At 32.6% G+C, this 12,817-nt stretch overlaps 1 protein-coding gene across 5 annotated transcripts in view; it reads left to right on the top strand.

Moving 5' to 3' along the window:
- LOC107438266 (putative RNA-binding protein 19) overlaps positions 1-12,817 on the top strand; it is a 91,024-nt gene that overhangs the window by 71,570 nt on the left and 6,637 nt on the right. For all 5 annotated transcript variants that reach the window (XM_087169510.1, XM_087169512.1, XM_087169509.1 and 2 more), the window contains one exon: positions 12,080-12,169. In XM_087169510.1, the coding sequence (XP_087025636.1) occupies positions 12,080-12,168 (89 nt within the window). In that variant the 3' untranslated portion in view covers position 12,169. The remainder of the gene's footprint in view (positions 1-12,079; positions 12,170-12,817) is intronic.

Raw genomic sequence — 12,817 nt, 5'->3', positions numbered from 1 at the left:
CATAGAATTTTATAGTTCGTCTAATAGTTTGGCCAGGGATTTAACAGTAAATATGTTTATTAATTAGGAATTAATAGGATATTGGTCTTTACATTTTTGAAAATGAAACAAAGACCATAAATTTAAAACGTACAATCGATTGATAAAAGGCAATTTCGAGCAACAACAAAAAAAAGTAGAAGATAGCAGATTAGTGAAAACCTGGAATTCATAAAATATGTTCACATAACTTAAAAAGCTGTCTATATAGTTGCGTTATTATGCATCACTGCTATTTTAAAAAAATAAACTGTTCAATAAATCTAATGAATTCTTTAACTTTCAAAGATTTCTTGGATTAAATTTAGACTTCCAATAGAACATTTCGTACTTCAAAATAATTCATATTAATCAATAGCCTTACCATTCATATATCATAGCAATCATTCATAGCCTTAATAATATTTTTTTATTTATTTATTTTTATGGTGATGAAACTAATAGACGATAAACTTTTAAGATATGAAATAATGATAAATAAATTTTTATAACGAAAAACTGTTTCTGCTAACCGTTATTCCTTTTACGTATAAATAAGGGGAAAAAATTTAATTGTATTAATTTAAGTCTTGTAAAATCTCTTTATTTCTCTGAAAAATCTCAGGGAATTATTTAGAAAGTGGCCTCCCATTTGGAAAATACGAAATTGGCTTAGTTTATGAAAAATATGTGTATATTGTAACATTATAACATTATCTAACAACATTCCATTTGTTTACAATAATCGCACTTTGAATGTTTACCATTCCTCCCATGGGGTGTGTTCCTGTGAGGGGGTGTCGAAATTTCTATATCCGTATTCAGTGTTTTGTTTTTCGAAGAAATCGTCCGCACCTTCCCAAAATCTCATTTTTCATTCTTTACCAAAACTCTGCAACTTATTCGAAAAATCTTCTACAAGTCTTTTTTTTTTTTTAATTTTTTTTTTTTTTTTTTTTTTACGCAGCTGAAGAATATTTATTTTTCTACCCCCATAAAAGTGAGATTAAAAATATTGCTTTCGTAAATCAAATACATCGTATTATAAAGCCTGCTTACTTTTTAGTGAGGAAATAAACTCATGCTAATGATCAATAAGAGCTGTTTGTGTCATTTGTGTAAAAATAATTAACCTTTCGATAAACATCCTTCCTCGTTTACCAAAAATTTGTAATAAGATTTTAGCTATAGGAAAACCCCTATTTTATTTTTTTCTCATCTTATTAACTATCCTTTATGATGGTTCGTAGCGTTTTTAAAAAGCGCTTAAAGGTGCTTATTTTCGATTTCTGTTTTTTAAAAGCCCTTAAAAGTGCTTTTTTTATTGGGTGTTTTTAAAAAGTGCTTCATTTTCCCTTTTCGCAAATGAGATTATTTTCTTTACCTTGTCAATTTTCGCCACGTATTACGCAAAAGCGTGCTTTTCAAATTGTTCTATTCAACGTTTTCACAATTCATTCAACCACAATGCATTTTGGCGTACCGCCGGTTCGTAGCTTATGAAAGCTCCAATCATTTTACATGTTAGATGAAATACTTTCGGGTCCGCATGCACGTCTACTGAGCTGGGTTCAGTGAGATTATTGCACTCTCGTGTGCAATTCTGCAGTATTTTGCAATATATTCTCAAATTCAGGCTTCATTTTCCACCCTCTGAAATCGAACCGAAAAATCTCTTTTAATGGTGGCTAATATAATCAAGAAAAGTGTGCTTTTTATCAGAAGCTAGTTATTTTAGCATGATCATGTAAAGTCTTTGAAAATATTCTTTTAGTGCTTAAAAAGTACTTAAAAGGTGCTTATTTCTTGTTGAAAGATTTGGCTACGCACCCTGTTTATGTAATTAACCGAGACTTGACAATCATTAATAATCGTTTAAATGAGAAAATTTGACACTGGTTTCATATAAAATAATTTTGTCCCATTAAATTTTATTCGTATAAGCGAATTATTTGATATGCGATTTTATATGTTGATTACTTGATATGATGATGTGTGAATATCTATATATATAAAAATCTCTTGTCACAGTTTTAGTGGTTAAACTCCTCCTAAACGGCTTGACCGATTTTGATGAAATTTTATATGTATATTCAGTAGGTCTGAGAATAGGTTTATAACTAATTTTTTTTCATTTTTTGGACAGATTTAACGTATATTTTGAATATATCTTTATTTAATCGTATTCGGATCCAAACTAGACGTGGAAACATAACAATTAAAAAACAATATTCAAGCACGTTGCAACAAGTCATATTAAACTCTAATACTTATGCACGCCCTTAAAGGAAGAGCATCAAATATATTTGCAAGTATGTGTATAAAGGCAGTGATATAGCAGTATTTCGAGTTGAAAATACCAATGTGACAGCTCTTCCAGTGAATTGGGTATAATATAAAAAAAACACAACTACTTCCACTTAGTAGGAATAACATTTACCATGACGCAATGCTAAATTCTATGCCACTATCCACATAAATCAATTATTAATCAAAAATCGAATATCAATTACTTTTCTTTATAATGCAATAAAATCTGGCGAGCAGCTATTTAAACGATCAAACACTTCGTTTGTTTATTTGTGGCTTGAAGTTAGGCTCGCAGAAAATGCCGTTCATGGGTTAAATTTAGTAGGAATAACACAACCTGTGACGTAGGCTATAGTATACCCAATAACAACGACGAAATAACGCTGTACCAAATAGGTCGGTTCATCAGCTCCAATGAAGCTGTTTGGCGTATCTTTGGATTACCAATTCATGAACGGGATCCAACCGTTAGTCATTTTAGCCGTTCATCTTGAAAACGGTCAGAGCGTATATTTCACGAACGAGACAGCGATTGACCGAGCTACAAATCCACCGAAAACTACACTCGCCAAATTTTTTGAATTGGGTAATCGTACGGATGCTTTTGGTGCCGTTGCACAAACATTACTCTACTCAGAAGTGCCACCCTATTTCACACGGGTTCAAAAAAATGGATAATACGCAAGCAAGGCACACCGGTTGATGCATGTCCCGGTTTATTCAAATCAAACGCCTTGGGGAGAATATTTACAGTCAATCCAAGGCAGACTGAGTGCTTTTATTTTCGACTGTTGTTGGTTAATGTCACCGGCTCATTGTCATTTTAAGATATACGTAAAGTCGATGGACATCAGCATCCAACGTATAAAGATGCATGCCTTGCACTCATCTTGCTGGAAGACGACAACGAGTGGGAATAATGAAACAGCATGTATGCTTGCTGAAACAGCATTGAACTGTACTGCAAAGCAAATTCGTCTACTATTCGCTATAGTATTAACTACATGTTTCCCGGCCCGTATAGAAACGTTATGGGATAATCACAAAGATTCGATGACTGATATACGGCATCAACATCGCACACGTTGCAGCGATCTAACGATAACATTCAGCGATGCCATGTACAATGAAGCACTGATTGCTATTGGGGATCTTTGCATTATTATTGCCAACTTGCCACTCAGTCATTTCGGTATGCCTTCGCCAAATCGAAGTGCATCTGATTTATTAAACACTGACATGAATCGTGAACTTCAATGCAATACGATAGAAATAGCAGCGATCGTTACTCGCAATGTTCCACTAATGAATGAGGAACAAAGGAGCATTTATGACCGCATTATGCTCGCAGTTTCGGCAGGACAAGGTGGATTTTTTTTCCTGATGCACCAGGTGGAACTGGCAAAACATTAATTATTTCGCTAATTCTCGGTGAAATACGATCAAATAATGGCATCGCGTTGGCCGTTGCATCATCTGGCATTGCTGCAACTTTATTGAACGAACCAACGAATTGAATCTGTAGATGCAACAGTTATTGCCAGGTAACTTGGTGACATATAAATCCGTTGATGCAGTTTGCGATCCCATTGAAGCTGCAAATTTTTCAACAGAGCTTTTAAACTCATTGAATTTACCTGGCATATCACCGCATAATTTAGTACTCAAAGTTGGATCTCCAGTTATTTTGCTTCGTAATTTGAACCCACCACGGCTGTGCAACGGCACGCGATTAGTCGTTAAAAAATTAATGAACAACGTCATCGAAGTCATTATTTTAAATGACAAATTCCGGGATGAAAGTATATTACTTCCACGAATCCCTATGATACCCACAGATGTGCCAATTCAATTTAAACGCATTCACTTCCATATAAGACTGACATTTGCAATGACAAGGCCAAACAATGTCTGTTTGTGTCTTAGATTTGAGCACACCATGTTTTTCACACAGACAATTATACGTGGCATGCTCTCTAGAGGGCAAACCACCCAGTTTAATTGTGTTAGCTAAAGATGGAATGACAAAAAATATTGTATACTCCATTGCACTAAGATTTTAATATTGTTGACTAATATTTTCAGAATTCGTTGTATATATAATTTATTAAAAAAGTTACAATAAATTTAAAAAAAAATATTATTTGGTGTGTTGTTATTTTCACATTCCGTCATCGTTCATAGCGCTCCATGCCTCTTCCACTCATATACCACATACGCACACACTTACAATAAATAAGCTATATTTTCATACTATAGAAATAATTCATGTGGCAAAACAACGTTTGCCGGGTCAGCTAGTATATATATATATTTTTAATATAAATAAATTAACAAAATTGTTTTATCTTTATCCACTTATTACATAAATGTGTGACCAAAATATCTGTTTACTTTAAACCACCGAATGCGAAGTCAAATTATTGAATGGGGTATATACTATTTAAGCTAAACATATGGTGCATAGCACGGTAATTATAAATTTGATGCAATCCACTATTATGATACAGTCCTCTTATTTAAATTCTAAGTTCTCCATGCCCCACAAATTATACCTCTGGGAGTACTGAATTGGAGATTGATCGTTCTCTGCTTCAGATCAAAATTACGATCTGTGGGTGTATGAATGAGTCCGCTCTTTAAACGGGATGTGATGTATGTGTGTGGGGGGCAGAAGTGTCGAATTCTTGCCTTAGATGGCGCCACTGGAAAACAAGATCAATGGCACCCCTTACCTTAATACCCTACGACAATAAACAACAACTGATAACTTTTTTTTTTCTTCAAAACTTCAGCAGTTTTTTTTTTTTACAATGTAATATACAGTAAATTTGATACATTGGTCTACTATATTCGAGTTACAATTCTATGCATCAAGTTAAATCCATGCATCGCTATTTAAATGAATTGGAATACGCATTACAGAAAATATATTAAATTCTTTAAATATCTTCCTATAATCCTCCCTCTTGTCAAAGAAATTGCAATCTCTCGACGCAATTGCAGAATTCTAATACATCGGGAGTTAAAATAAAGTTTCGCGATCAAATCTCCGCAGCAATTATCCTACCCAAAGTAAATTTTACAAAAGCTCGACCCCTTTTACAAATTACAGGAGTCCCCGGAAAACGGGAACTGGCTAATTTCATTGCAATTTATGATGGGATGCGAATCTTCCCTCTCTCTCTCTCTCTAGTGCGTGCAATCTGTCGTCGAGCATTGTCCCCATCTGTCAGTGTCTTGTTTAGGGGGAGGGCGACCTCTTCTCCCCCCCCCCACCACTCCTGATTATGACATATGCCTCACAGTGAAGGAAGATTCATTTTTTACATGAATTTTGTTTATCCATCGTTTTAAATCCATGGTTTTTATCCATGGTTTTAAATTCAACATCCAAACTGTTGATTTCTTTAGTAGTAATCCTGATTTCAATGCAAATTGTCTTCCTGTTGTAGAAATAAAAACTACTGAACGTGCCCAGACACTTTTATTGGGGTTGGACCTCTATAGTCATTTCAATAGCCGAGCTGCCAACCCTGAACTTCTCCACATCATTTAAAGTTCTAATTATACAATTATTGCACCTAAATACAATAGTTGTTTGCTTTTCCGTCATTTTACCTATTTGTTGTGGTGGTACAGTCAACCCCTCTTAAAGGAATACCATCGTTTCCAGCCAAACCTATGCAATTTGGAGGTTATTCGATTAAAAAGGGAGAGCAATATTCAATCATATATTCTACATTTTTGCGAAATTTTACTTTTTATTGGTATTTAGTGCATAGAATAGCGTTTTGATTAAATAAACTGAGTTTTATGATCAGTAAACAATTATAATTAAAACTGTCTGTGTTAATATCATAAAATATAAATTATCATTTAAAGTTACATAAAAATAAATCAATGTTAGTGAAAAGTATTTTAAATATATTGCGTAAAGTTGTCATTTATTTCCTTAGACAAAATTTTATTCATTAAAGTAGTTAGCCTTAAAATAATACTATTGTAAAATCAATTTCTGCTTTTTAAATTTGTGTGTAGTGCTGTCCTGAAAGCAGATATAAAGATATTTGTTTTGACCCTAAGCCGCTCTAGATTTGTCTACTCTCAAGCGTTATATGGTTTTGACTTCCTTTCATCAGTTTCTGTCTCTGTAATAACCTGCCTCATGAAATCTTTTGAAATCCTACAACTTATTAAAATTCGTCTGACGTAATCCACAGGCAGATGATTTTTTTTCCCTTTCCTTCCAGCCTCAGTGGTTTGAATGATTATTTTTACTTCTGTTTTTCAAACGAAACGTTTTAGTTGTCAAACTATCCAACTTCTTATCTTTCCTGAATCGTTTTTTTTTTTTTTTTTTTTTTTTTATTTCTACGCTCAACTCAACAATGGTGAATAGTAATATTCGCACTACGGATGCACAAAATCTCTGTTTGTCAAAGAAAAAAAAAAGAGGAGGGGGTTAGTAAAATAATCCATTATTCTAATGAGACGTCCGTCGTTTGGCAAAGGAACAATTGTATTTTTTGTCCTGTTCACCTTTAAGATATTCAAATGAACCAACTTCTGGGTTAGATACATTGTATAAATTGAGTCGCGTAATTTTTTTATGATCATAAGGAAGCTCTAATAGTGATGTATCTGTTACGGTAAAAGTAATAAACTGGTGATTATATATAATAATCGGAAATTATGCGCAATCACCACTAAATTTGTAAATATTATAAACTTCTGAAAATTTATCAAATTAACCGGTTTGTTAGGATAGTTCCCAACTTGTATTGGTAGATGTGATAAATATCATAACTGATTGAGCCAGTAGAATAGAGTGCAGTTTTTATTTTTTTTTTCTGAGTAGTTACTGCTCAGAAAGATATTTTTTCGTTGGACACTATGGCATAAGAGACCACGATAATAATAATGGTGATTTCAATAAAGTCAATAAATGGTTATTTTAAGTCACATACATTTATTTAGCCAGAACAAAATTTGAATAAGGGAGTGACAGGTGTTGTGAAATGAAAACAATACAATTCACATGAACTTGTACAAAGCAGTTGCACATAGGAAAAGAAAAAAAAGAGACTGCAGTTACATGTTAAAAACATCCATATTTCAACATCCATAACAGTCCATATTCTAGAGGGGGGGGGGTAAAAAGAAATTTCAAATATCGTTAAATGCTATGACTACAAATTAGTAATTATTTTAAGTTCACTTATTGAAGCATGTTAGACTGTTATGACATTTAGAATTACAAAGCCTGCCAGATTGCACTTATCAGACTCGTATTGTCCGATGCATCAGACTGATATCCCTGACCTCCAGAAAGAGATGTCTTTCTAACACAATCTCGAAGTGATAGTGCTAGATCTGGAACATCGTCAAGCAAAATAAATTTTTCTTAACAAATTCCCTCACATTTAATTCAATTACATTTTCTTCACGCAACTGAACGAATTTCCGTAAAGTTTAGGAACTTGTATCACAGTTACCATTACGAGTTGAGTTGGGAAATTATGCAAACAAACCGGTTAATTTGATACATTTTCAAAAATGGATCATATTTACCAAATTTAGTAGTAATTATGCATAATTACCGGTTAATGTATATTATCACCGGATGAATCACATTTACCGTAACATATTTATTTCCAGTCAGTCAAAGTTTTGCGGTCAAACCTGCAAGTCTGTAAAGGAATGAGGATATAATGATTGGAAGCTTTTGCGATAAAATGGACGGTCTTACAGTCCATGTCCAAATTATTAGACGCATAAAGATTTTATGTAAAATCTTAATTATCAGATGATACTATACAGCTTTTTTGTCTTTACAGGACTGAAACCGGTTTGCACTTGTTTACGTTCGTGTAGCAATTTTTTAAATTAGACGATATATAATATAAATTCGTCGATTGGATGAATTGGACGATATATTACGTAAATATAGAATATTTATTTTATCAGGTACAGTACAGAACCCGTTATCCGGAAATCAGAAAACCGGAAAACCAAAAAACCGGAACAAAATTCGATAAATTTTCGCGCCATTTTTAAAAAAAAAAATTTTTTTCTTCATAAGATTTTAGGATTTTTTTTCTTCTTTTTTGAAAGATGTTTACCTTACCATCATTTTGGAAATAATCATTAGTGTATTCCTTCATCGTTTTTTCTTCTTTTTAAGATTATTTCCGAAAAAACATTTTTTTTGTTGGGTTTAACAATAAACAAACGGCTTTTTGTAGCGATTCAGAAAACCGGAAAAATCAGTTATCCGGAATAGCGATGGTCCCTATCGTTCCGGATAATCGTTTCCCTACTGTATTATATTATTATATTGTAATAATTAGATCAAATTATTTGACCCACTGTAGTGTTTTAATAATGACATGTTTTGCACGAGTTTGTATGCAATGCTTTCATATTTAAACATACATGTAATGCGTTTTTATTGAGGATATTTTTTATATACTTCTTATTTTTAACGTATTGCATGAAAATGTTAATCAATTGATACACACGAACGTAAACAAGTGCAAACCAGGTTCAGCCGCGTTAAAACAGTAAAGACGTATAGTATCACGTGATAATTAGGATTTTACATAGAATCTTATAGTGCGTCTAGTAATTTGGCCATGGACTGTATATAGGACAAGAAACCCTTCATGGCAAATTCCCTTTCATCAGCAGAAATAATTTAAAGTTTAGGGAAGGGAGAAAAAAAACAGAAATTTCAATTGCTGAAAGAATGTTTTCTAAACGCAACTTTTTATTGGATCACCAGTGGCGAAAGCCTGCCCTCCTTTAGAGATTTCAAAGTCCTTTTTATGCTTTACTAATTTTTACTTAACAATTCCGCCGTAGATCTATATTTAAAAGGGTCCTTTCAGTATTTAGAAATCTGTTTAAAACAAAAGTTTCCCGAAAGGAGTCCATTGTTGCCCATTTTGTTCATCTGATTAGGTATATCCTGTTTCCGACACGCTCTCTCCTATTGTTCTCCATCACAACCGTTGCCAAGGTGTTAAATAGGAATTTATCGCTTCACGGGACACCTCCTCTCTCTTCGGTATGCGATCCCAGCAGTTCTAGAATGCATTTTCCACACTTGTGTCAAATGAATAGCACACCTTGTTAGACTAATGACCCCTTCACTCCAAACTGCTTTTCAGTCGATCGATTTACCCGACATCCCCAGTCTATTTCAGTTTTTAAACTGTAGATGTGGAAAGTTTTTGGTAGGGTTTGAGTTGCTTATATGAATTAGGGCATTCGCGACAAGGTTCCAATGACACTCATTTAAACGCGTCATAACGTTCGTCCTTTTTTGGCGTTTTTATTTGTCGTCTATTTTGCAGAGACCTCCGGAAACAAAGCGCCTTCTTTTATTTCAAAAACAAATATTAGTAGCCTTTATCTGCGTCAAAATAAATGAATGTTGTTATTATATAATGTACATACCCGCCAAGATTTTTGACGAATACTCGTGTATTTTACGACTGTCTCTTGTTTACCTGTATGTTCTCAATTTTCTCCGTATTTGTTGAAGAAATTTAAAAGAAAAAAAATGGTGATAAAATATTTACTGATAGCAAAAATACTTCTCTTACTCCTCAACAGATGGCGCTAATGCCAGTACTGCAGTATGTTGAGTGTTAATTTTTTAAGTCGTGCCGTGATGGCTCAGGGGATAGAGCGTTCGCCTTTCAATGAGGTAAACCCAGGTTCGAATCCCAGCGATAACTGGTCGATACGTATTCCGCATCCGGCTTGCACCGATCACAGTGCTGACGTGAAATATCATCAGTGGTAGAGTGGTAGATCATCAGCGGATCACGGTATAGAGTCCCCTTGTCGTCAGGGTAACTGTGAGTGGTTCTCGTGGTCTTCCTCTCCATGTCACGCAAATGCGGGTTAGCTCCCTCCATAGATATAAAGGCAGCCCTATATTAGTCCCTGGTTCCATCAAAAAGTCATCTACGAAGGCAAATTTCTCCCACTACTTGATCCAGGACTCCCCATTGTCTTCTGGATTGGGTTCAAAATGACAAGGCTACGGAGTTGAACATGAGTAAGTGTAAACTCAAAAATTTGGCTTGCTGTTCAACGACGGTTATAAAATATAAAAAAAGTAACTCAATCTTAATGGTTTGACCTTTAAATTGGTTTGAGTTAATCAGACACAAAGACGTTCTGAGTAAACATGCGTCTCTTTTTCCGGAGGATTTCTGACTCTCCAAATGAAAGCCGTAATTTGGGATATTTAGTCCCAGTATTTGGACTCATTAATATTAATTTTATTTTTATGCGTATTTCACCATATCTCGAGAACTTTTTAAGCGAATTGAAATATTTTACACTCAATTATAAAATCTGTTTGTCCAAACATAATTCCATTCAAAAAATAACCTTTACTAAATCTTTATACTTATTGTTTTTTTATTATTTTATATAATAATAGTCGCAAAGATTTTATATTTTAAGAATTTTTTTTACATTTTTTTAAAGTATGTGATTTTACATAGCAAAATAAAAAATTTAAATGAAATCGGGCTCCTGAGAAATCAAATTTTTAAAAAAGTTTTATTTTTTTATTATTTTTTATTGCTATTATTATTATTAACGTTTTTTACTGTCCAAAATGTGCTTAAAATTTTTTTCGTTTCCTGTTCTGTTCTTCTAATGGTGCACATACTGTATACCATCACTCTCATCGAATACGTAATGGGGGTTGGATTAAAAATATTCATTTCGGAAGATTTTACCGTTGCAATGTTAAAATAATTAATGCTCGGTTTTATGAGGATTATTTCTATTGTGTGCCTCTAAAGTCTTATTTTCTGATTTTTTAAAATTGTAGTTTCCATGAAGAAATTCTCGTCCGTTTTCTTTTTTAAAAAAAATAATTAATTAAAAACCACGACAGTTTTTGCTGGATAAATCTGTCGGCCCTAGGACAATTGCTCTCTTTTCCCTACTTTGAGTACAGCTGGTCCCTGGTGTTTCACCTTTAATAACAGCTGTCAAGCTCTTGGTTATACTTGGAAATGACGTAATACTCAATAATATATATATTCTAAAATCATTACAATTGTAAAATTAAACATCAACCTTATTAATTATAAACTTTAAATTATCCTGTATAATATTATTATCTTGCATACATCCATTTTCGGGCCAATACAAGGTAAATAACAAATCAAACGCGCCTCAGTATTGCAGTAGGAAAGCGTCATAACTAATCCCTCTATTTATGCTTCTGTTTTCATGTTTTGTAATCTGGTAATCTTATTACGAAAATATTTTTAAATCATTCTTGTTGAAGTTCATTGGAATTTGCTACTCGCTTTAGAGATTACGTTTTTTTATTTTGTTCTGTATTTTCTTTACATTTTATTTTCTGTTTCTTGCTTGATGTTTTATTTCCATTTAAATTTTTTTAGTGCTCCTCATATTGATACTATTGTATTGATATATTTTACTTTGGCTATATTGATACAAAATAAGAAAGCACTCCTTCTTGTGGATATTATAGTGTGAGCTGATGAAGGGATTTTATCTTTTCAATATTTTGTTTTCTGGCTTTTTAATATTAATTTTTTTATAAATGAATAAAAAAAAAATATTTTTCTTCTCTTTTTATTAGTCTTTATTATTTTCCATATTTTCTCTATACTTCTAACTTATGTATATATATATAAATAAATATATTGTTTTTTATTTTTTATTTATTTTTTTAAATCCTTAGGTGAGCCGATGAAAAAAGTGAAAAAAGGTCGACTCAAAGAAGATGTAGTAATGGCTGCTGCACGTAATGAATCTCCGGACTCAGAATAAAGTAAGTACGATTCGCTTTTTGCAAAGTTTGTTTCCCGTTTAAGCTTGGCTCAGTGTAGTCCATACTAGACCATTTTTTGGCATTGACCGTACTCTCTTCTAACAATTGAAATTTGTGCAAAATATATTTTGATCATTTAAAAAAGGAAAATAAGAAAAGAAAAAACAAAATTTTTTATGAAATTAACACTAGATTGCCCAAGGAAGTCATTTTGGCTACTTTTTAATTTCAATTAGAAAAAACAATGCTGTGTATATAATGACACAATTTCTTAGAATTTTGCGACTTTTATCATTTTATTGTTGATATTTACTAATAACTTGTTATATAACTGTAAATAATATTAAAAATTAATTTTAAACAAATTTCATTACATATTTGTTATTTTTTCACCATGCAGTCATTTTGACTGCTTTTGGGCAATATAGGTATGTACTAAGTTTCAGTCTTTCTAGAGTTAACCATTGATATATCTACCTGTTCACACATAGTGGTGAACAAAATTCTTTAAATTCTAATTTATTAAAATATTAATAAATTACCTTAGTTTGATAAAAATATTTTCTGAAATTACGGAAATGCCATAGCAGTTGGAGGTTGACAGAAAAATAGAATTTTTGATTTTCTTTTTTAACAAATATTTTTAAA

This window comes from Parasteatoda tepidariorum, chromosome 8 (assembly GCF_982258835.1).
Source record: "Parasteatoda tepidariorum strain Cologne lab strain chromosome 8, Ptep-v5.0, whole genome shotgun sequence".
NCBI classification, from domain to species: Eukaryota; Metazoa; Arthropoda; class Arachnida; order Araneae; family Theridiidae; genus Parasteatoda; species Parasteatoda tepidariorum.
This window is presented reverse-complemented; position numbering and strand designations above follow the sequence as displayed.